Source organism: Diadema setosum, chromosome 12, assembly GCF_964275005.1.
Source record: "Diadema setosum chromosome 12, eeDiaSeto1, whole genome shotgun sequence".
NCBI classification, from domain to species: domain Eukaryota; kingdom Metazoa; phylum Echinodermata; class Echinoidea; order Diadematoida; family Diadematidae; genus Diadema; species Diadema setosum.
Genome location: NC_092696.1, coordinates 12,060,724 through 12,087,557, shown reverse-complemented (window position 1 = coordinate 12,087,557; position 26,834 = coordinate 12,060,724). Strand labels below are relative to the sequence as shown.

General features: G+C 39.0%; 1 protein-coding gene across 1 annotated transcript in view; it reads right to left on the bottom strand.

Annotated features, from left to right (window-relative positions):
- LOC140235719 (uncharacterized) overlaps positions 1–21,058 on the bottom strand; it is a 106,257-nt gene extending 85,199 nt beyond the window's left edge. Inside the window, exons 1-4 of the mRNA XM_072315732.1 lie at positions 20,990–21,058; positions 20,259–20,346; positions 1,065–1,216; positions 225–420 (exon numbers count right to left, since the gene is read on the bottom strand). Of these exons, the coding sequence (XP_072171833.1) occupies positions 225–420; positions 1,065–1,216; positions 20,259–20,346; positions 20,990–21,058 (505 nt within the window). The remainder of the gene's footprint in view (positions 1–224; positions 421–1,064; positions 1,217–20,258; positions 20,347–20,989) is intronic.
- Positions 21,059–26,834: the final 5,776 nt, after the last annotated feature.

The window sequence follows — 26,834 nt, the reverse complement described above, 5'->3', positions numbered from 1 at the left end:
AGGGCAGGGTTTGTTGAAGTTTGTTTAAAAAAAAGAAAAAAAAAAAAACGGGCACTAAAGGAAAATGGCCATTTCAGAGCATCTCAGCTTGATTACATTGAAAGGACAGAAATACTAGTCTCTCTCCTTTTTTCTTTGCATTGTTGTTCAAGTTAAATCTGCCCACATGTAGAATGGCAGGGAGGCATAATGAGGTTATTGATGTGGTTGCCGTGACAACTTACCAGGCTCGCAGATGACACCGGCAATCTCCAGTGGACTGCAATTGGAAACCCCGATTCTCCGTCTATTGCAGTCGAAAATGTTGGTCTCGTCGCCCGTACACCTGACCTCATCAAGATTGAAACGGTCGGATGTCTCTCCGAAGTAACTGCCGGTAACAATGTGCCTGACATCTTGGTAACCAAGCATTCGACAAACCTATTACAAAAAGAAATAATACAGCTTGTCTCTAACACTTTAATATTGTGGTCTGTTCTCTGATTGGCACCCAAGCTGAAAAGGCTTTCTTTGCCCATTTGCACAAATAATTGGCAACCGATTATTTATTGTCAATGAAGAAAGATTAACTAATTCCCCTTATGTGACATGTCACCATGGCCTATTTGCAAGACAGAGGCACCCTGCTATACCTGAGATAGCTTTTGTGTACTACAACTCGGGCCCGTAACTCAGATTTTTAGGGGGGGGGGGGACAGAATTAGAAAAAGTGGACCTTTTTAGTTCAAGTTTATTCTCAGTTCTTTATTTTATACATACCAAGCAATACCAAGGAGCCCCCGAACTACCCCTAATTATGGGCCTGCAACTACAGCCAAGTTTGGATGGATAAAAATGCTAAAAGAAAGCTTTGCAAGCTAAACTTCTATGCACGTGAATTGGCGCATAAAGGGTTTACCTAATACGGTGATAGCATTTTAATTCATTTTCATTATAAATTGAGCCGGGGGGGGGGGGGGGGGGGAGGAATTTGAGTGGGAGAGGTTTTTAATAGGTCTACAGGATAGGCCTACTGGTCATAACATTATACTACATCACATATTTCGCAACAGTCACTGGCTTACCGCACGAGCATCGACCTCATCCCACGAGTCGTCACACACTGCACCCCAGGCACTGTCCGTCCTCAGGCGGACTTCCACGTTTCCCTCGTATGACCTACGACCTCCCACCAGCTGCACATTGTTGGCTGGGTCCGATGGCGAGAAGGCATTGCCTGCGTGGGAGAATATTATGCAAGTGGCAGATGGTCACAAGTGCGAAGTCTACCAAGGAAACTGATTGATTGAGGATTGATTGATTGATTTTGAAGGATTGATTTTGCTACAGCACACTTTTCCCATAGACACCTGCAGGAGTATACTCGGACTCGTCCTCAACAGGTAATATGGTGACAAACCTGAAAATAACTCAACAAATCAAGTCTTGTGGGGATGGGGGTAAGTAGAGTAATTTTGTCATCATTGAAATGTAACGGCAAGTCTGCATTTTACTGTACATCAGCTAAAGGGGGAAAGATTTGATTAAGTTAATCAAAGCTGCAGGAAAAAACCAGACATACAATGTATATCTTTATAAAAATATTGCCATTTTTAGGATTACTTGTAATCACAGATTTAGCCATTTCCAGGCATTTGACAATGAAATTAACAATGGCACATGAACAAGACATCCTGAACTCAAAGGCCCGAATTCACGAAGGTGGTACAAATGATACCATGGTCTAAACCATGGACAAAAACCATGAAGCACCAAGCATCGCATGGAATATTTCGTCACAAAATCAGTCATTTCGTCGATGAAATGATTATTTTGTTAAGAAATGACAACATTTTGTAACTAGATGAACATTTCGTCCACGAAATGATAATTTCGTTAACGAAACGGTCATTTTGTCGATGAAATGATCAATTTCGTAACAAAATATTCCGTGCGACACTTGGCGCTCCATGGTTTTTGTCCATGGTTTAAACCATGGTTTCATTTGTACCACCTTTGTGAATTCGGGCCAATGAATTTGTCCATTGCACACAGACTAAAATGCTAATCACAGAAGTTACATTTGTATCAGGAGTTTAATTGTATTCATCATCTGATTCAGTATTCTCTTTGAAAATCAAAGTAATATTCCCCAAAAGCAATTGATGGGCCTGGACTAGAAAATGTTCCCACAGCTCAACAGGTTTTGTTTTTGTTTTTGTTTGTTTGTTTTTATCAATGCTGGTGACGAGGATAGATCATGGCATTAGTCAGATACTACAGATTAACTGCTTGAAGGCATATAAAAGGATATTCACATCTTCTATAGATTAGCAAAGTCCAGAAGAAGTAGATGTACTTGTAAGAAAAGATGAGCCTAGACACTGAAAGAAAACAATCTCAAGTCGCCTAACAAAACTACGCTGATTATCCTATCAGGCCAAAATTTCTCTGAGTTCCATCAGTTGCTCTGACAGCCATATTTCCATTCAACCATAATGCCAGCCTACCAGCGCTACGCTGTACATCGAACAGACAATGAAAAGCCAATGGCATACTTACGGACGCCTCTTCCAATGGATTCACGCAACCTTTCTCCCAAGTTTCTTGCCTCCCCTGTAATGGAAAATGAAAACGAAAATCATGTAGACATAATAACCATCACACATTTTAAGCGATCAGGAGCATGGGGAGCACAGATGCCAAGTAAAAAAAAAAATCTATGAGTGAGATTTTCATGCCTCAGCATCTCTGCGCGTGCGCATACATTTATGTGCATGAGCGAGGGGAGAGTGTGGGAGGGGGGTGTCCGCCCTCCCATGGTTGGGAGCTTTTTCAATCTTTAACTCTTATGCACTTGTCAATGTAATGACTCACCCCACTACCCCCGGACATGGGTGCGTCATTACCTCGTTTGGTCCGTCAAATTTGTGACCTAGGTGTCCGTCATTTTACCAGCTTTGTCCGTCAAATTTTTGACCGAGGGGTGCGTCAAAATCCCATCATTGTCGGTCAAATTTTTGACCGAGGGGTGCGTCATGGTACGTCACTTGGCTATGGAAAATAACACGCATTATTCTGAACCGAGGGGTGCGTCACTTGGCTACAGCCTATGGAAAACTGCACGCATTTTTGCACGCTATCAGTACCGTATACACGTACCGCGAGTGAAATTACGGTGAGCGTTTTCCCGCGGCAAGTGAAAATCAAAGTCGGGAAGCATTTTGGAATAAGAGGGAAAAATGCTTGCCAGAATCTGGCAAGCAAATAATTTAAAAGCGGCACCCTTTCTCCTCACATTTTCTATCCAACAAACCCATGAAATCCCGCATACTCAATCTCAAGTCAAACCAGGGACTTGTTTAGGCTGTGCGAATCTCTACGTACAGCGACTGGGCTGTGTATACTCGCGGGAATGCCGTGGCGTGGTGTGTACCTGCGCTGCAGTATGCATCCACCGGACTAGCAATGGCCGCGCACACACAGCGCATCTGCACACATGTGATTGTCGTATGGATGGATTGCATGCACAGAATACATACTACTGTACGGAATATCGTAGCAGCAGCGTGATGTACGGTGAATGACGGTACGGTTCTTGCAGGGCCAGGGTAAGGGAAACTTGCCGAAACTTTTACAAATTATGTTTACGAACCAAAAGAAAATGAAATTGCTTGAATAAAACGTATGCAAAAATCGTTTCAGTATTTTCGGGGGTGCGTCAAATGTACCGAGGATGTCCGTCAAAAAAGTGACCGGGGTGTTCGTCACTTTCAACGTGTTGTCCGTCAAAAAAGTGACTGTGGTGTTCGTCACTTGCAGCCTTTTGTCCGTCAAAAAAGTGACTGTGGTGTCCGTCAAAAACCCTGTGTGGTCAGTCAAAAAATGACCATGACGCACCCATGTCCGGGGGTAGTGGGGTGCGTCATTACATTGACAAGTGCATTAATGGTGCGAGCTGGTGCATACTTGAGTGACTATTTTTAAATTATTTTGAAAGACAAAAGGGAAATATGCCTTCAATTGGAACTCTCACTTTAATCCTTCAAGCTATGCTCCCAATGCGTGAGAAAAATGGGTGTCATGCGTGAGATCGTGAGACAGGAGGGGGGTGTCCGCCCTCCCACGGTTGGGAGCTTTTTCAATTTTTAACTCTTAATGGTGCAAGCTGGTGCATACTTAAGTGACTATTTTTTAATTATTTTGAAAGACAAAAGGGAAATATGCCTTCAATTGCAACTCTCACTTTAATCCTTTAAGCTATGCTCCCAATGCGTGAGAAAAATGGGTGTCATGCGTGATATCGTGAGACAGACCCTAAATGCTTGAGTCTCACTCACAATGCGTGAGACTTGGTAGCTCTGGGGGAGTACAATATCCTTTGTGACTCAGAGAATATAAAAGACAGCTTGTGTAAAGTTGAGAACACAGGACACATTGTGAATATACAGTCCTTGCTTGACTTATATGGATGGATCTATGCAACCACTTTGAAATTAGACTACACATGCTGCTCCTAAACTTCATCAGTTTTACTTAAATGATGAATGTACAGTGCATTGTAATGATTATGATGATAATGTATAGGCCTATTCTTAACTCTGATGGTCACAAACTTTCAACATTGATGTCATGATATTTTTGACATTAACTTTAAGTTATGACACCACTGACTAACCGAGTACCATCCAAGTACAGTTGAACCTCTCTTATCCGGCCTCCCTTTATCCGGATCTCTCTATTATACGGACGCAATCTCGCCGTGATTTTTATTTTTTTTTTTAATAATTACGGGAGGAAAGGGGGATTCCCAACTCCTTGAGAACTCCTACACAAACACACATGAATTACATATTACTTCCAACATTAACATACACATGCTATTTTGGGGTCTGTTACTGAGTGTAACAATGAAAAGGTTGCAGTATACACATTACCATACTACATGTGGTACTACAATGGGCTACATCAGTACATGTGTATGTATATGTACATGTATAAAGCATTGAGTCTCCCGTATCCGGCCAAATCCCTTATGCGGATGAGCCCCGGTCCCGACTTGTCCGGATACGAGAGGTTCAACTGTACCATTATTGACATTATCATTCAAATCATTAAACTATTTCTATGATTCTCATTATCTTATCAATTAACAATGTCGATCCACATAACCAAAGTCTACCCCAAGTTATACATTTTTAGAACCAAAAAACAAAAACAAAAACAAAAACAAGTTTATGGCCTATAACACTGTAACAGCAATTAGGGCACAGTGCATTGATACTGTCATGATGGAGTATGTTCCGTTATGTGATAGGGGGCCCTAATGATTAATAATGTGATCATGTTCTGTACGGCTTTAAATTGGGCTGTAAAGTAGTTAAAGTGCTAAAAAAACAAAACAAAACAAAACAAACCCAAACAAACTTGCTCCAAAAACCTGAGACCTTGATTTGTGTGCTTTGCAAATACGTTCAAATAGGTTTAATGAATAATTTGTTTCTTGTGCCATTTCAGTGTGTGCCTCTTGTAGCCTATCCTTTTTTTTTTCTGACTCTTTGAAAGGTGGAACTCATACTCATTATACTAAAAATGTTAGAGGCCAACTTCTCTTCAACCAAGTTCAAATCGTGAAATTGAAAAATGTCAATTAGAAGCCAATGAAGATGACTACAGATGCCCTGGTAGTCGCAACAACTGAAAAAAAAAACCCAACATAAATGCATACAAAGATTTCAAACTTTTGGAACCTATCATGTCTGACGAACTCGGTCAAGACTGACTTGGTTCCATCAACACGGATGCCGCTCGCTCAGCAGACGACAATCATTCTATCGATTCTACGCTTTGCGACAATTTCTGCAATCGATCCGTAACTCCTCAAGATGCGTGATGTGGCAGCCTGCTGTAATTTTCTGCTTCGCTAGCTAAGTCTAAAAGGCTCCAAACAAGATTCAACGTGGCTTCTAAACGCCAGGATGGGTATTTTGTGGCACAATAAGCAGACAGACCTGGCAATCAAAATAAGCATCGGCAGGAGCGAACTGGCACAAGGACCACTCGCACAGCTTAGTAGACCTCAACTCAAGCTCAGCTTGAGTCGACTGTGTGGGAGTGTGGCCTGTAACGATACCTACCTACCGACGGGACGGACCGGACCGCTGTGCCCCTGGCCGCCCCCTGGCGGCTGCGGCAGCTGGCGCTGAAATTAGCATGCAGCAGCTGCTGCCAAGTGGCTGCGGTAGTATACTGCCTAGCACATCAGACTGTATGTATCGCAAGAACGTACGCTGCTTGTCAGTCAGTTATCATTTTGACCACCACACCATGACAGACACAACGATATAAAGAAGCCTTATGTTGTCTAATGTGAATAAATATCTGTAAAAAAGACGCATGTGTACTTACATCATGAATCACAGTGAACCTAGCAGGCATTCTTGCGATTTTAAGACACAATATTTCAGCTGACGACAGAAGTTTCGTGACATCACAAAACAGTCTTGGTAACATGCCCGTAGAGGGCAGAATTTAAGAAATTTGCTGCCTTCTCGCCGTCGTCGGGCAACGGGCCGTTTATTGGGCAGGCGTGGAAGTTAAGTGGAGTGAAAGTGTAATTTTTTGGTTCTCAAATCTCCAAAATTTCTTTCCCCAATACTCACATCCCGTCTTTCTCCACCTGTAAACTTTTCTTTTGTTTCTTATAATCTTTTCATAGTGTTCACCCTTTCCTGTTCCTTTCTACTTCTCCATTTTATTCTAAGTCTTTTTTCTTCTTCATGATGCTTTAAATCTATTATTCTACCTCGAGAGATGACTTCGTTCGATTGCAATCTTTTTTCTTTCTTTTTTGAAAATGATGATCAAACAGAAGCAAAACTGATGGCGCACACTCAGTCTTGCATACATTTTGCAGGAATTACCTGCCATGCTTTGATACGGAGAGATAAAAGATCCCGTATGTTTGCAGTATCAATATGCGGTTAAACCATAATATTTTGTAATAAATGCAAATCTTTAGAAACAGCTGATCCACTACTGTATATAGTGACATGTCTGCTTTTAATGGTCTCGAGTGGTGTTAGTCTGCTAGAATCAGTCAATCTAGACCAATATTGATTTCCGTGTAATTCAGGCTGTTTTAAGAGGGAAGGTGAAATTGCATGACAATAATACTAGCAGAAAAATAAAAATAAAAACACATAGGTCCGCCTAACATGCAAGGTCACAAGGAGTGGCCTGAGATTGTAAACAATAACTTGTATTCGCCTTACAACTCTGCAGGCAGTGGTTAATATTTTCTTGTCAGAGACGTGCGATTTTATTACGAAAATCGATTTGTGGACATCGAAAAATATCTGTGGACTAACTTTTGATACTACAATCGTGCTCTAGAAACTCATCATTCATATAGACATGTCTCATTTCAGAGATTAATAAAAAAAACCAATCACGTGAAAATGAAGAGATCGTTTCATAATACCAAAGAATAAATTTAAAGCAACACTCATTATTAGGCCTTCCCCAGTTAAGTACATTGTAGTATCAAACTACCTTGGAAAATATACAAAGTAAAGGCCCGGTCCCACTGGCCGACGGACACAAAGCGTATGCAGAAAGGACACAGCGGACGAGCAAAATTTCGGGGATGGCTTCATCCGCTTTCATCCGCTCCAGAAATTGACAAAATTGGCGAAAATTGGCGGTAACAGAACGGAAATAGAACGGACGTGGGTAGTATGTAGTGGGGATGTCAAACGGATGTTCATCGGAAGCCTAGCGGATGAAAGCGGATGGAAGGGGATGACAGCTCCGAATTGGTTACCGGAGATAATTGCGAAACGGACGCATAGCAGAAAAAGCGGATGCAGAGTGGATGCAGAGCGGATGCAGAGCGGATGCACAGGGGATGCTTTCGAAATGCTTTAGATACGAGATGCATACGCTTACATCCTTTCTATTAACGTGCTATTAACGATGTAAAGACGTTCCACGTACCATATCTTTCCTCCCTCTTTCCGTTTTTAGCTGCAGCGGATGTGAGTTGCGAGGATGCCCAGAGGATGCAGAAAGGATGCAGCGGACGTTTAAGGGATGCCGCACGGACATACAACGTTTGTTGCTCGTATGTCGCGGATTTACATCGTACACAGCGGAAAGTTCATCCGTTCTAAAAGTTTTAAGCAGCTTAAAACTTTTTGCGCGGATGAAATCACAGTGGACGGATGCTCGATGGATAGAGCGGATGAAACACGTATGCGATGGGTACACAGCGGATTCGTAGCGTTTTCCAACGGATGGCAAGATTTTTTGTACGCTTTACATCCTCTTTGCATCCGTAAGTGCAGTGGGACCGGGCCTTAACAATGTGTATCACCGTCTGTAAATAATTCACATTGTTTTATAGGCTTCTGTCGGTCTCTTGACGTTTTATACACTAACGTACAATAATGTAGTTTGAAAGAAGAAGCTTGAGTGATGTCGAAAACTAAAGAAAGTGTATTAAAAAGCTACGGATGATTCCGCTAGCCTACAGTATGTCACCTAATGAAGAGCTTGATCACAAACGGTTAAGCGTCATTTTTAAGTTCTTAAAGTAATGTCATCAGATACTTCATGATAGAATCTTTCCATGCAGTGATACCTTAATAGGCCTATACTTGCACCATAACATAACTGGAAAAAAAATTCTTGAAATTTTGATCAAGATTATTTCATTAAAAAAATATATACGTTAAGTTTGTGTGTGTTTTTGAGCTTTAATCGGTAAATTTAATTTAATTTGAGCTCTTTGAGCTTAAATCGGTAAATTTAATTTAATTTGAGCTCTTTGAGCTTAAATCGGTAAATTTAATTTAATTTGAGCTCTTTGAGCTTAAATCGGTAAATTTGAACTCTTTGAGCTTAAATCGGTAAATTTAATTTAAAATAATGGGTGGAGTGAAGTCGTTTTGCGATCAAACCCGTTGCACTTGTCTTTCACAACAACAACAAAAAAAGACAAAAAAGAGAGGATTGGGCGGTCAGAACCTAAGTAGCCGTAATAGGTCACGTCTAGTGCCTTTGCTTGCAGCGACGTCACACTGATACCAATGCCCAGTTCCCTGGGAGATAGACACACTGTTGCCAGTGTTATTGAAACAACCGTGAACTCTTCCTCACAAAGACAAAGTCAGCCCAATTGTCTCGTGATTCTACTTTTGATGTGTTTGCTTGTTTGCTTTCCTTGTCGTATAACTTGCAATATCTGAACTTGATTCATTATCAGGACATGATAGTTATAATGACCACTAAACCTATATACGAAAATACATTCTGTCTGATGCTCTTGGCCATAGTGACAAAAACAAAAACAAAAACAAAAAACCCCAAACCAAACCAAGCACAAAGCACATTAACACTAAACAATGATGTGGCAAAAGCAACCTTGGTGGACTGTCCATCTGAAGAGTTTGTTCGCAAAAACCGAGTCCATTTTTGAGGATTTTGAAGTACGGTCTCTGTCATAAAGTACAAAATAATACCTTTTATGTGATATATTGGTCACTACATATAAAGGTATATTTTTGAAGTTATGGTCAAATGAAAGCAAAAATTTTCTTATTATTCTCTTTATTTTTCTTGACCTTTAATCGCAAATATCTCCATTTGGCAAATATAGACTTATCGGTTTTTGCGAACAAACTCTTCATCTGTAGCGATCTCGAAAGCAAATCGACTCAAGCTTACAAGGGCAGCCTTTTTGTACTATTTAATAGTAGTTATAATGACTTTCATATCTCTACTAAAGAGAGCATCAATGGTACATATGTCTGAAGACGTCACATTGGTTTAGGATTTATAGAACGCGATTACGAAACTCTTACAGGGGGCTAGTAGTAACTGATCAGTGGGAATCAGTGGGAATGCTGGGGGATGATTGTTCCAATCCTTGTGGGATTGATTTAAGAGTACATTATATCTATTGTTGTGTGAAAATTATTTGCTTCAGATTGGTCTCATATTCAAGTAATGTGCAGGGAGGGGGAGGGGGTCTGTGAACACACCGATCTATGACGGTTGCAGGTGGAGACACGAAACCTCACTCCACGGTGCTCAGGAAACTGACGCGAATACAACGAGGACATCTCATTCGCAAAACGTGATGAGAAATAATATAGAGCGCCCGCTTTGCGTTGATTGGGTAACCTTCTACTGGCTGCCTCCAACAAAAGTACAAAATCCGTGCACGGGCAACCTTGTATAGGAAAATTGCGCAGGGAGTGCTTCCTGTAGATGACCAGGGTACATTTCCTGTGATGAGGTTACACCTGTTTAAGTTGAAATAACATGTTTGTGCAACAGCTGATTTGCCTTAATTGTTTCGAATCTATGACAAACAGTGATTAACATTTCCCCATGATATCCGTTTTATGGCAACGTGGGCGAGCAATATCTTGTTCCTCGTTCACTCCTTTAAAATTTGCTTTTTGTTTTTCTTTTTATCTCTCTTACAGTACAGAGATTCCCTCACAATTAATGACATTGTTTCTTGCAAAAGTTGTATCCAAAATACATAGCGCAACCGGAGAATTATCAATTTTATACAATGCAATATCATTTTATTTTTGAAAAAAAAAAAACACCCACCAAACACCTGACTATTACAAAGAACACAATGATATTGTGTACTAAAGTACGTGCTCCGTATCAATAGAATTCGTTAAATAATGCAAAGTGGGTGCATTTCCCTGGTCTGGCATTCGCTCAGGAACATACATTTAAATGTTGGGTCTATGTACACACACACACACACACACACACACACACACACACACACACACACACACACACACACACACACACACTAACAATGGAGTGTTACTAGATGAACTATCATGGAAAAGACTGACACAACGATAACGACGATGTGACCTCGTGTCAGGTGGAAGTCACACATTTTTGACGATGTATATTTTTTTCATAAATATTTCAAAAAGTTTGAATCGTAAGCTCAAAACATAATGTGTTGATTAAACGTTATGTATGACAAATTTATGAATGAATTACAAATTGATTATATAAAATTAGCTCAACCAAACTTTTGAGATTACGAGGGCAGGGAGGGGGAGGGGGAGGGGGAGGGGGAGGGGGAGGGCGGGTCATGAGGGAACCAAACACAAATTTTATAGGACGTATCTACTAATGGAATCGCTCTTTCACGAATCAGGAAGGAATGTGTGAGGTCCCTGGCAGAGGGGTCAGCCAGCTTGACTGCACGTGGGAGTGAAAGATTAGCCATCAGTGAATAACGATGTAATCCAAGTCACGTGACAACCACGCCACCACCAATCAGCGCTCTTATTTCCTTGTTAAAAAAAAAACACGTAAAAACAATGGCAAGCACGGAGTTCTATCTGTTGTGTTTTCCTTTGTTTTTATTGTATCTTATCTGTGCTTTTGTGTACGCCCGACATGGTCTCTGAAGGCAAATGAGATGAAAAAAAAAAGTACAATGGGGCGTTAGGTGATAAATGCCGTACCGGACTGTTGTCATTTGCGATTGAAAGCTTCCATACCCTAACAGGCTGATCAACGACGGAAGGGTTGCTGTTGTTTTACCCCCTTGGAATAAAGAGTTTAGAATTCGCACAAAATAAGATTGGCAGCTGCCCTATCCCAGCTTGCAAATAACTAACAAAAAGCTGCAGATATCTCACTTTTATATTGAAAGGTGAAATGTTCTCTAGTTACCTCAATAGGAAACTCTGAAAATAAAAATTAATGTTTTCCAGCTGACTAGAAAATAACAACAGCTCACAAGATCTTCGCGAGGGTTCAATTTTCGCGAGGGTTTAATTTTGGCGAGTTTTGGCGAATCACACTTATATCGCGATTTTAACAACACGCGAAAAAGTCTCCATGCGCTTTGTTAATATAGCATTAACGTAAGCGTCGTCGTCGTCGTCGATTCGCGAAAATGTGTATGACCTCGCCATCCGCGAAAATATCTGTACGCGAAAATAACAGCGTATTCAGTACATTTGTAGTAGTTTTCGGTCATAGGTATAGCATACACCGAGAAAACAGTATCCTTTGGTAAGTCGTCATTGTCAAAAAAAAAAAAAAGAAGAAGAAAAACCCAACGAACAAAAACATCAACGCGGTATAATAATCGATGCTAAAAATGTATCTTCTTCTTGACTTGAATATATCCCTAATTCGGAGGACAAGGGTTTTAGTTCAGGAGGGTGAATGAAAGTGAAAGGAAGAGAAAAGAGAGGGGGAGCGAAGAGGGAATGGAGAGATTGAGTAGATGGACACATGTCATGTTTTAAAGATAATAGGCCTATTGGTGACGAAATAAAAAAAAAGAATCTGCAGTTGAAAAAAAAAAAACCATCACAGCCTTGAAAACATATAGGGCCTCACTGCCGTAAGCACTTTTCTTTTCGATAAGAAGTATGCCCTATTAGAGGAACTGAGCACGAGAGTCTGATATCGAATTGTTATTGCAACACAAACCGCAACATTTATCAGCAAAAGGGCATCTTGTTTGTTTGTGTGTTTGTTTGTTCATTTTCCATCTGACAAGATGGCTGGATAGCCCATATTCAGCTACGTTAAGCTGGTCTTCCATGGGGTCCAGTTGGATGTGAGGTGGGACCACTTCACCGGGTTAAACAACCTGCATAAAGTGACACTTTCGTAACATTTTTTTTTTCCTTTTCAGAATATCATATCCTCTTATTCTTGATCATTTTTTGTTCAATCTGGCTCTGAAATTCATATTTTATTTTTTTCAGTTTTTATGTTCATTTCTCAATGGAGAGTTGATATAATCATTTAGTATCATAATGATTAATTAATTATAGCATAACGATATCACTCATATACGATCTTGCCCATAGTAACTCCAAGCTCCATGCTCCAAGAAATTACAAGAAAGGAAAAATCCTTTACAATTATTATATTCTAACTGAAATCAGCTTACACTGTAGACTGAAGTAATTGAGAAAATACTTTTGGAGTTTATATATTTTTTTTTTTCAAAAGAACTCAAAAACAAATATGCAATAGATCACGGTATGTGACTTATTTCTGGTGAACAACAGCCTTAGAAAAAAGAAAAATTAAACTCTGACGTTTAATAAAGATGAAAGGGGCTTCAATATCATCCTGGTAATTTTGTCCCATTTCGATATAAATGGACCGCAATAGAGAGTTGTTTACTATTTGAAAATAATCATAATACACAATAATGCAGGGTTGGACATGCGTGGTAGAGTGACCCAACAGTTTAGGAGAAGAAAACTGACCCAGGAATCTGCAGCAATCACTCTGTATATGGAAGTTTATCAGGTATTATGCCGCATGTCTCATTTGCGTGCCATGATACAGCCTCTTTGACCCTTTAGCAATACTGAAGATTCCGTACATAATGGCCTATTGTTCCCTGGAAGATAGAACAATATTGCTCTCATTTCCACAACACTGTCTGAATTATGCAAAATAGAACACTTCATGTTTGTTTTTGTCTATTTTAAGTTATGTTTATTTAAAAGTCTATTACGACTTTACCAAGACACTTGTGTGTAACAGAAACAATTCTGATACACTTTTCTTGACCATTGATCTCTTTCAAATTACGTAGTTTATAGATTATTCTATATAAAAAAACAATAAAAAGTAAAAACAAACCACAACATAAAAAGCGGACGGGCGGTTTCTGGCGTTTTAGGGAGTAGGCTCAGTTACTAATGGGTTAAGAGGTTGTAATACAATGATCTCGCCGATAAAAGTTTGACGTCGGTCAACAGTGCAGCATGTCTCGAAGCGGAGCGTGGAAAATCGGTAGGCGGTGTTTCCGGTGTTTCCAAACTTATAACTGGCTTGGAGTATCTTGCAAAAAGTTAAAGGGCGAATCCTCACCTCAATCGATATCATAAAATCCCTTTACATTAACTATACTATGCTGTATATTGTCACGTTTATATGATATCAATGTCTTGTTTGAATGATACCATGACCAAGCGTAGACTTATCCCGTGCTAAGACAATATACGTTCAATTCCCAAACGTTTCTGTCTGCGAAAAATCTGCCCATCGTTGCTATTAATTAGTCGTTTGTACGAGTATATCACAGCATATAATATATATATATATATATATATATATATATATAGAGAGAGAGAGAGAGAGAGAGAGACATGTGTGTGTGCATGTGTGTGTGTGTCTGTCTGTCTCTGTCTCTGTCACTCTTTACTGATGCCTATTCAAAGCAGCTTCGAATTATTTAATGTACTATAAAGACATACAAAATGAAAAAAAAAATCAAATTAAATTGTGTATAAGAGCACGACTGCTCTTGTGCAACTTGATATGTTGACTTTAAGTGCTTGTCAGCAACGGGCCGTCTGGTCTTGTACTGACTGTTTAAAAGGGAGATTAAATTGTGATGTCACCTGAACTTCCATCGACCTTTTTGCATAAGTTCAGGAGACAGTACACGGTCTTTTTCTCATCAAGCTTTCTCCGCAACATCGCGAAAGCACGTGAAACTCTACACTATCTCGATAATTGGACTTTTGGGTGTATATCAAGCTTTCTCCGCAACATCGCGAAAGCATGTGGAACTGTACACTATCCTGATGGTTGGACTCTTGCTCTTAAAAAAGAAAAACATGCTATTAATAAAAAAAAAGGAGGGAGATAATCATGTTTCACTTACGGTGATGACAAGGTTATGTTTTATCATCGCTCGTATTGCTGTTCTATTTTCCTAATGCGGGCGGAAACGTTATAACGAGTCCTTGTCACTGATTGAGTTACAGGCTGTTCCAAAGACAGGGCAGGTATTTTAATTGGGTTTATTCCGACTCTGGTATTGTTTGGTTGATGCATTTGAGAATCTGTTCACTAAAGACAAAAGGAAAACTTTGCGCGATAAAAACAAGCAGGAAAACCAAAACCAATAACATATGGCTGGGAATCTTTTCTTTTTGTTCTTTTTTGTCACCATGTCGCATCCTGTAGTCATATGGCACCATGGAGCAATTTCATTTTGAGGTTAAGGTCGCACTTGTAAAACTTTGGTCTTTTCAGCGATCACAACAAGGTATTTTAGCCTTGAGTTTGGTTATCATGGCAAACAGAATATATAAAAAAAATACCCATATATAAGGTATTCGCGTTGGAGGGGCTAATTTGTAATTGAAGTTTAATTGGTTGCAAAGTGAGTTAACCCCATATTTGTCAATTTGATATAATTGAGATTAAACCTGCCTAAAAACAGAGAAAACTGTGAGAAAATGTGGAATATTTTCTTTATAACTTGTAGCATATTTCTGGTTATACATTTACGAGTGAGGCATCTTCAGAAAGATCTAATTTTGCTCTATGTGATGGTGGATTAACCTAAGATATATATCCACTTAAAATAAACTAAATATTTAAATATGACGTTTAACCCGTAATGTTCTTGCTATGAAACTCTTCATTTGTATTGTTTCTTGAGAGAATTTTTAGCGTATAGATAGCTCGTTCGACCAGAGTGTGTTTGTTACAACATGACATCGTATTTTCTGATAGGGCAATCTCTCGTTAAGGAAACGACAACAACAAAACAAACGTCCTTCTATTGGCTCGCAAAAAGAGTGAAGGACAGGTGACGTTAGCAGTGACCAGACGCCCCTGGTTTCAGGGCACTTTAATACAATGTAGAAGCACAATCCAATGAAGCCGGGGATTACATCAAGTGTTACATGTTGATAGTTGATTGATTGACTGATTGATTTAAGGATCAGCTGATGAACAGGCATTGGATGACGCAGGTCCCGAGAGAGAGAGAGATAGAGAGTGAGAGAGAAAAAAAAAAAACTGAACTGAACTTATTTCCACTATGTGTTCACAAAAGCATTACAAAAAAGAATAACAATTAATTTTTACTTTACCATTATCATTACACAGATTAGCAATCAGGGCAAGATAACGCTTCGTGGCTGAATTTTAGAAAGATAGATCAAATCTTGTTCTTGGATTATACAAATTTAAAGTCATCAAAATGGGCGTGACAAATCGCATATAGGCCCTATACCTCAAAAGACATCAGACAAAGTGATAACGTACGCTTGCATGCCCCTATTTTAAGCTTATTTCTTTCATCGCATGGAATTGATTGAAAACGTGGATTTGATCAAAATTAAGTTTGTTAAATGGCCATCTCTCTCTCTCCCTCTCTCCCTCTCTCTCTCTCCCTCTGTGTGTGTGTGTGTGTGTCTGTACCACGGTTTAAGATTTTTCAATTGTTTTAAACTGACGTATCGCATCTTTATCTGATACCGTAGAAATAGCGTTGAATGTCCAATTTGGTTAACTGAAGATTAGTTTCACTCCTATCACTGGAGTGGAGACATGTCAATTCCTACATTTTCGCTTGAATATCTTTGTGAACTTTTTGAAAACAGAGTCGTAATAGTATAGAACATCAAAATGTTCAAAACGTGAACGTTTTTTTTTTTCATGAAAAAAGAAAGAAGAAAAACCCCAAACAGTCGTTATCTCTGTATTGAACTACTAATTTCGATGTTTTGTATCACGCAGTGGATTATTTCATACAATCTCTTTTGTTTACCAGAATATGTGAACTTGCATACACTGTTGCAGGATCATTCTGCTGATGTATGATAACTCTGGTGTGAAGATTTGTAAAACTTTTTCTTTCATTTTTTTTTTAACAGGAAAGCTTCACGAAAAGTCACTTACCAACTTAATGATGTCTTACAGCATGTTGAAAATAATTTCGTATGCAATTATCATGTCTCAAATCAAAATGTGGGTTTGCGATCAAGAAAGTGCAATGCCAGGAAAACCCCAAGCATAATAATTGGAGAAAAAACACGCAACAACGAGGGTTTATACGCATGCGCAGACTCACTGTGATATATTAATCTCGTCCTGTATATGTAAGATGCTCTTTGCACGAATTAGCCGCATGAAAATGGAATTAAGGCTCAATGTGCAATAGTCACGACATCATCTGAACTGTGAATTCATTCCTTTCCGGTTGACCTCTTCAAGGGAGTCTTCATTTCCTTTATCCAGTAGCCGTAAATGAAACAAGTCACGAGGGCAAAGCTAAGAGTGCCATATATATAATATATAATACAATATACATATAATGATTATTATTCTAAAGGTGACATCACAATATGCATTCAAAAGAGGCAAAGTTTTCTATTGGTTTGTATCTTGAGAGTGCAATTATGCACCTATAATACTACTATCATATTTATTGCTCTGTATGATTTTTTTTTTTTGATAATGTATTCATTCATTTCTTCTTTTTTTTTGGGGGGGGGGGGTGGTATACATAGGTCAGCTTTAAAGGATAAATGTCACCATCTCGATGGTTGTTTTATGGCCCCGGATGGACATGAGGGATTTCTCAATTGTATAACAAAGCTGCACTAAATCAATAGGAAGTACAATTAAAAAAGTCCATTTGAGAGAAAAACATAAACTGTGATATTCTGAAATGTGTAGTGTAGACCCTGCTGCTGCAAGGGTAAGTTTGTAATCAAAGGGGGTAAGTTTTCCGGTAATTCTGCAATTTAAACAAGGAAGGATGTGTTTATAGGATCCTATATGTACCTATTAGGAAATAGAAGTTTTCATTATAATTCAAGACACACTAATTGTGATAACGACGTTATCTGTATCCTGGAACCACAGAATTGTAGTTAATTAGGTAACGTGTGATAAATTCAATTAAATAATCTGCACATTTCGTCACAAGCAAATTAGTTATGCACTTTCCCTTTGTTCTGGTGAGATAGGCAGGACGCTCAAGCGGTCGATTAATTTAACAAAGTGAGGTTACTATTTATCTACTCACGCAGGTGGACTCAATGTGTGGCAGAGAGATATCACTGGATGTGCACACAATGGATCTTTCCGGAACTTATCGCACTGCACACACCAAAGATACGAGGATTATGATTGAGGAAAATCCTGGCGAACAGTAGGTAAAGCTGCCAGATTAAAAATGACCTGTCAGATGTGGTAAGTGGAGGTTACTTCCCCATTTCCCCTGGTATAATCGAGCCCACGTGGCGACGCTTTCCTTCAGGTTCACTAGGTTGGTATGTAACGTTGGTAGGTATCTATTGAACGACTCTAATTACACTGCTAAAGGCAATCCATGTAACATAATGACAAACATAATTAATTTTTAAAACACGTCATCTCATTCCACTATAGTTTGACACTCAAGGTGAAATCTAGACGAAAATACACAGCTCAAAAAAGAAAGAAAAGAAATGCCAATTATAAGAGTGAGTGGGAGAAGGATGTTATGTATATATATATAGAATATATTACACCAAAAAAAATTACATGATAAGAGAGAGAGAAAAAAAAAAGCAAGATTAAGACGTTGAAGATTCATCGGATGGCGAATTTACGGATTTGCCGCAGAAGTTCAATTCAAAGCAGCGGCCATGCATGCATGGTAGGATCAGGGAGCACCTCCCTGGTAGGCTCTTACATTGAGGTTCAACTGGTGTAGAACAAGGAGGTACTAGGCGCTCCTTGGTCTAAGCAAGTCGTCATTATTTGTGGATGGAAAGGATCTAGACAAATAAATTGTACGAGTATGATGACACTTCCTCCCCTCTTTCTCGTTTTTTCTTCCTTTTTCTATCTCTTTCTCTCTCTCTGAAGCTAAATACATGTGTTTGTGTGTGTGTGTGTGTGTGTGTGTGTGTGTGTGTAGAATCATAACATTTCAATCAAAGCAAGAGCTATAAAATTACTACATGATTACAATGTTCATGCATTCGTTCATTTAAGAATCCTATACCACCTGCTAAAAACAGCAACAAGGTTCATAAGAGTGAATGACATTTTGACCGATGGATTTCTGACCTACATTATATTCTATTCATTAGACTGACGGAAGATGACGATGATGAAGAAGAAGAAGAAAAAAAAAAACAGCTTAGCATCGTCACTGAAGTTTATTTTGTCACAGTGGGCCCCTTTATATATTTTTCTCTCTCTTTCTTTTAATCTGTCGTGTGACATAGGTGCGAATTAACATGACGTCATTAATTTCCGAGAGCGTTCAAGAGTCAGAATGTTTAAAACACCACGAATAATCTACAAGTACAGTATTCATTGCCGTTGTGAGAATTTTGAAAGTGGCAAATTATAACCAAATGATATAGTTTGCGCTAAATGTGATTGGACCTATACACATTGCTCAAGGAAGCGTTCAGGGTTGATGAATGTGAGATAAACAAACTGACGAGCAAGTCTCTGTAAGCTAAGAAGGTGGTGGCAGCGTGCATGATATAGTTTTTCAGTCAAAAATCAAGATACTTCTTCAAACCGTTTACCAGTAAGACGTTCCTTTAGTTTTCATACACTTCATTCACTCTTAAATTATCAATTTATTCATTTCTACTCCGAGGCTGTATGAGAACGTGCAGTATGCATTAATGAGAAATTCAATCACTCATATACGAAGACACACAATAATACATAAAAAACAAGAGTTTTTGGTGGCACGACACATCATTCGTTTTACATGAAAATTGTTGCACCCACAGATGAGAAGCTGTCAGTTGTCGGTTGTAAAATTTTGGGAGGGGAATGTGCGGTCAATGTGAAATTACTGGTCAGTGATTGGTCATTATGCACTCACGTGACTCTAAATGCAGTGAGGATCGAAATCGTTATATTGTACCCAGAGACATCGTGTCAGGCATTAAAAATTCCTAAATTCGAATTGCTGCCGACGGGGCTGCAATGAGAACATATGCATTTATCAGACCCTATGTAGATATCATAAACATAATCACATTGCCTTGTCTATCCTTACAATATGATATCAAAATAGTATATATCAACAGTCCTTCGGGAGTTATATTTCCTCCCGAGACGATGTTTTGAGGAAACTCCCGTGGGGATGTCAAGGGTGATATTGCGCTTCTATAAAGTCAACAACTACAATATGTTATAGTGGTACATTGTATATATCAATTCCCTCTAGTTCCAACTTCTTAATGATAATATGCCTCCACTCGTCTTTCTTTCTTTTTCCTTTCTTTTCTCCTTGCTCTTCTCCTCTTTGTTCTGATTTGGTTTCCTTTTTTATCTCTCTCTCTCTCACTCTCTTTTGCTGTCGCTTTCCGTCTCGTACATTAGATATCCTATGAACACATCTCTCGGCTTCCGTTTCCTTGTACATGTAATATACTGCGGAAATAAAACGTCACAATCAATTTTCAATTTACCTTGCGGCAGGACGGCTGATAGCAAGACACCGAGAGCAACGGCGAATTTGAGAGCGGAATGCATGGCAGCTATGGCGGCACGCCCTCCCTGGAATGATGGATGAGTTTTCGGGACACTGGGTCCTCACCAGTCCTGATTCCAAAGCCTTTTATTGGAGGCCCGGAATACAAACTTGGAGAGAAGCGTTTGAGGAAACGCCCGACGGTGGCGGCGAAAGAGCTCCAGTAGCAGGGCAGGAGCGACTAGGGCCGAAGTGTTCCGCTCCGATCGACCATCCCCCAAGTGCACGATTCTCCGCAGATGCCACCGCGAAGCTCACCTGCAGATTCATCCAGGCCACTGCATCAACCAATTACTTTTTTCTTCCTGCGATTTGATTGGCCGACGTATGATCCAATAAGAACGTGGAAGCGAGAAATGTTGACTGGTCACCACATGGCCAGACGAACAATGTTGGTCTAAATTCTGAACTTTGATTCTTCTTTGACGCCATGATAATAATTCTCAACATTCAATATCGAGGTGAAATTACATTAGTTAAAAAGAAGAAACAAACCCGTATGTGTACCCGAGTTTAAAATAATCAAACACACCTTCATGATACAACAGTGCCGATGCAGTTGTCTGCCGGGCAGGGGGAAGAGAACGAAAATTCAAACCTGACGCTGGAATCGAGACTAAGGTAATGACAGCCCATGTTCGCAGTGATGTAATAATCTGCACACCTCACTTGCAAGATTTGACCTTGACCTCTACTAGTGGAAGTTGGTAACCTCATGCACTTCTCTTGGACCTCCATACTTCCGGCATCGCTATGACATGCATAATGTTGGACGTCCAATTGAATATCGAGGTCAAGTTGATTATTTAAATGAATACAGTTTAATGAGACTACAGTAGAGGAATGGCTAAACATAATGTTCATCAAAATTATATCTTTCAAATGAGAATGTTTATAGAAAGCTTTCACTAAGAGATATATCGATTCCAAGAACAGTTTAGAACAGAATAGTTTAGCTGAGATGATGAAGTCTGCACTTTGTTTCATAAGTTCATTCACACAACTATCGTGAAATCATGCTTTTAATGAATAGTTTAACTACAAATAATTTTCACGTAAAACAGACTTTTTCATAGGAAGTTACAACGCAGATATAGATGAGACCTATAACGATTATTTTTTTTTCTACCTTTGATTTCTTCAACAAAAAAGTATTAGAGGGTAGCTTGTGATGATTAGGGTACAGGAAATTAGAGATTAATGTTTGTGAGACCAAGAGGTCATTGCCTCATTCGCTTCACATACGTGATTTGGACAAACTAACATCACTGATTCGTGATCACATGTGACATTGTAAACTTCCACAATTACAGCACATAGATGCTGGATCGGTCAGTCTGGCATCAATGAGTAGATTAATAGTTATCAGCGTTTATCTGTTTCTTTGTTTGTTTTGTTTTGCTTTTTTTTTTCAATTTGAGGCTAGCTCCGTTTAGTTTTTTCTTTTTCCCCCTAGGTCCACTTACAAAAAACTTGCTTGCAACTGATTGACAAACTCCCTACGTCTACTTACATAAGCACTGAATTGATCAGTATTTCATTGGTGGCCATTATAATAGAAATCATGGGCGCAGGTACTCCAGCAGGATTCGAACATACGACCCCCTGATCTCCGGACAGGCGTCATCTCCGTTAGACCACCGGGCTTCCGTCCGACAGCAAGTGCTGGTTCTAATCCTTATAGCATGCGGAGGGTAGTCCTACTGTGTAATCATTCATGAATTTAACGAATTTAAATAAAACTCCTTTCTTATTCATTTTTTTTTTTGCCGACATGCGGCCCACCTGAGAGAGATTCGCGGTTCACCTGCTTAGAGACGGGGGGGGGGGGGGGGAGGGAAGAACCTTGTAAGATAAAGCTGATCTTCTTAGAGACGGTGCGAGAGCGACAGCAGTAAGATCCTACAACAAGGAGAACTACATACACCTGCAGCTGCCAACTTGATATCTTGCTCTACAGAATGAAGCACTTTGCCAGAAACTACAAGCTTAAATATCTAAAAGAAAAAAAAAAAGATTTTCATGATAATTTTACAAATATTATTCTGAATTTGGGTTTCGTCAGAAACACAGTACCAGTCATGCCCTTTCGAAGTTTATTGACCACGCCGCGCATGCTATTGATAATCATTCTCATCTTATTGGTATATTCCTGGACTTCTCCAAGGCCTTCGATGGAATTAATCATGAAATTTTACTTTACAAATCGTCTCATTATGGCATACGGGGGAAGGCCTTGGAGTGGTTCAGGAGCTACTTGGCATGCAAAACCGAAAGCAATACGTGTCTCTGAACGAGAACATTTCAAGCCTCGAATTCTAATGTGGCGTCCCACAGGGTAGCTTATTAATTAGGACCATTGCTTTTTATCATTTATATCAATGACTTTTGCAGATCATCCGACATGCTCTCATTCATACTTTTTGCTGATGATTCAAATATTTTCCTTTCACACCAAAATCCAGATAATCTCGTACACATCGTTAAGTCCGAATTGAAAAATGTGACTCAGTGGATAAAAGCTAATCACTTAATCTTTTGAAAACTAAGTAAATGTTATTTAGCAATTCCATAGAAGCTTTACGCAAAGATATTGTTCTTGATGACACTCAGTTAGAACGTGTATCTCATATGAAATTCCTCGGCATTACAGTTTTACTTTCATGGAGGCCACGTATTATTAACATTAGTACACTGTACAATAATTTCACGTATTATAATATTGGTATATTGGACTCAAGTTTCATATTCCGTTGTCCTCTTTGCTGACGTTGTATTTTTCTTTAATTTTACCTTATCTTAATTACGGACTTTCAGCATGGGGTAGCGCCCATCAAACTTTATAAGATAAACTACACAATGTACTGCTATTACAAAAATGCACTTCGTATTATTTGTGGCGTCCCGCCACATTCAAATACAGATCCATTATTGACTAAATACAAGATTTTAGAAATTAATGATTTGTATGTTTAAACTTGGTCAGTTTATGTTTAATTCCAACGCAAATGCACCTTCCAGTATTTTCAATTCTATGTTTACACGGAACCAGTTGTTTTTTTTTTCATAATAAATTCATCCCACTAGGCAATCTAATGAGTTTCATTTACCCCTCCTGAGAACTTTATTGGCTCAGAATACATTTATATACACAGGCCCTAGATTCTGGATTTCATTAAGCTGTGAATCAAACAATTCTTCATCTTTGTATTTTTTTTTTTAAGCGGAAGTTGAAATCCTTTCTGTTAAACCCTCTCTGCTTCTTTTTTATTAGCTAAGTCTCATCAACCACAGGGTTCATAATCCATCCATCAATAACAATCAATCAATCTCTGAATTCATTACCATGTAATGGAATAGCCATCATAATCCTTGCACGACGGCTGTGTGCAGCCACCAGCTGTCTGAAGCACCTCTTAAATTCCCTCTTCCGTTTCCTTGATCAGCGTGTAGGCATTCTCTCATTTCCTTCTTTCCTTCCATTTTTCCCATCCATTCTGTCAAGTCGTGTCACGTTGTTCTTGTATATGTCTCCTGTTTTGTTCCGTCTTGTCTTAAAGGGATCGTATAGTTTTGGTTGAGACCTAATTTCAGGTTTCTAAATTTTTTTGGTGAGATAATGAGAAATCTCTATGAAATATGAAAGAGCATGCAATTCTATGAGGAATTCAATGTTTATTTGATGAAAATTGGTTTTGAAATGGCTGAGATATCGAAAAAAGAGTGATTCTAATAAAGTGTGGGACCCACACTTTATTACGATTGCTTTGTTTCACTTTGTTTTTGGATGTTTCAGTCATTCCAAACCCGATTTTCATCAAATAAACTTTGAATTCCTCTTATGCTCTGTACTACATCATAAGTGTTTTCTTTGTATCTCGCAAAAAGTTAAAAGCCCAATTTTCATCTCCACCAATACTGTACCATCCCTTTAAGTTATATTGGTGCTAAGTATTTGCAAATAAGTATTTCATAAGATTTTCCTTGGCGTGGTTCACAATATACAAGCTTGCTTTTTGAGTGGACATCTCAATTCGTCTTTTTTTTTTCTCAACTGAAACATAACTGTGTATTTTTTTTTTTGGCCAGTTCGCATGCATATACCATATATCTTTATTTGTATCATTTTTCCTTTGCAAAGTTGAATGTATATGTTTGTGACATAATTCCTGATTTATTTTGTGTTGTGTTCTGTTGGAAAAGAAAGAGAAGAATGAAAATAAATGAATTGAATTGAATGTTCAAATGGTGGAAGGTGGAAGGTGGAAGGAAAGCTGTTCCATATACAGTATATTATAAATCACGTGATTAAGTTCAGACTATCGCACATCCTACTAATACATCGTCCTACCCTGTATAGAAACATAACCGCATAAAAGTAAACTCAGCCGACAAAGTGTCAAGAGACATAGAACTTGAACAGTTGTGTGAGACATGGACGGACGGACCATTCAACATACTGATTTATGAAATGAAATTTTAATTTTCTTTTAAACACATTCAACCATGAACTCTGTCTTATTTCAGCCGGCATTGTATTCCAAAGTTGAGTCCATGAAAAGTATAGAATTGATGTGACGTACGTCAAGGTTCTGGCATAAGGCAATTTAAACGTATCTTCCGTTCTTATATCTTCTATTATCAAACAAACGAAAATAATCGATCAACAGGGGTTGTAGAAACATCTTCCTAGAACATAAATTAACGAGAAATTGCACTTTTTTGTCACATGAGATTGTAATAAAAAAGTATTGGCGATGCGTGGGCAAGAAAATGACAGATATAGATAATACGGACCATTTATTTTTCTGCAAGAAAATAATCTCCTGGCATTGGTCATACCCGAGCTTGCCTGAGCTATTGCACAATAGTCAGTGATAGTTGAAATAAGGTTATACGAGTGTTGTATTTAAGAAGTATGCAGTACTTTTGTTGACAAAAATCGTAACTTATAAAATATCCCCACATTATGTGTATTTGACAATCTTTCATCTCTGCTGCGGATGACACCAGGATGTTCGTTCCAATTAAGTATGTTATGGATTGTCACACCAAGAAATTTTATTGAGCAAACTTGATCATGATGGTCCACTGGAGAGACAAAAAAAAAATAATGAAAAAATGTGAGACTCTTGTTCTTCTCTTGTTTATACTTAGCCGGAAGCGGAAATCCGATCGGAAATGGGTTCGCGTGGTTGATACTTCGATGACAGTACAAACACGATCGCAGTTTGAGGAGAGTGGGTTTAGCAGCCGAGAAGGCTAGATTAGTTTGACCAAAAAACCTCCATCGGGAATTAAACTTACAAAAGACATAAAATCGAAATTATCATTCACGAGAAGGAAGAATATGAATACAGAGTGGAAGATTTGGGGGAGGAGATTACCTGAGCGAAAACAACCTTGGTTTTTGCTTTTTCTGATTTTCTTTTTTTCTCTCTCTTCTTTTGAAATAGAATATGTGAAATATCCTAGAAGGCTTGACAAATAAAAATTAGGAGGAGTAACACATGTAACTCATCAGAAAATAAACGAGCTTAGTTATCTCCACATCAGATTTTCTGATGTCTCTCAGGTGGGATGACAGAGAAGAATTAAAAGTTCCTCAGTTTAATCGAATTATGTACGGCATTCCAGTGTTGAACTCATTGTGAACCATTCAGTAAAGCTAATAAATGCCGTAAGAAAACGATTTCGTGCAGGTTCCTTTTGTCGTTGAGCAATCTAATTATGACAATCGGTGTTTTGGTGTACCCTGCCAATCGTGTTACTCTGAAAGGGAAGATATCATTCACTAGTAATTAATTAATCAAGCAGTTGGCATTTCAACGCCGGTGACACAATCCGAAATCTATGGTAAACGCTTGCTGAACAATGGTTTTGTTCTGTGGTACTCGTGATACTTCCGTTGACACTACACACATTGCCACGGTGACTTCTTTGTTGTCTACGAACGCCAGTGTTGACAGCGCCATCTAGTGTTGAGCTCTTGTGTAGTCACTCAATCAAATTTCAGACGAGCAGCTAGTCTGTGTGACGTTTTGCATTTTATCAAGAGACTACAATATAATGACAGCATTTCGCTGTTTAGTAAAAGGTCAATTTACATCATATGCAGTACAGTTTATGCAAAATAATGTTGAAGCGTTAGCTGTTATGACATTGCTGATTTTCTTTATAGGCTACCGACTTTTATGAGCGTTTTTTTTTTTTTTTTCTTTAAACAACGTTTGTTGCGGCATAAATTGTCGCCCCGTCAAAAATTGTCGCCTCCGGCTCGGGGCGACAATTTGTGACGGAGTTGGCGGCATAAATTGTCGCCCAGTCAAAAATTGTCGTCTGGCGACAATTTTTGATGTTTGTGCAGTTCCCAGTTTTTGACCTCGATGGCGACAATTTGTGATGGCAAAATGAAACGTAGCTGCACAAATTGTCGCCGGCCATGCACTGTGAATTGTGTGGTTGGGGTGGTTGTTCCGGTGTTATGCTTTGGTGGGGTAGGTATGACTGGTAA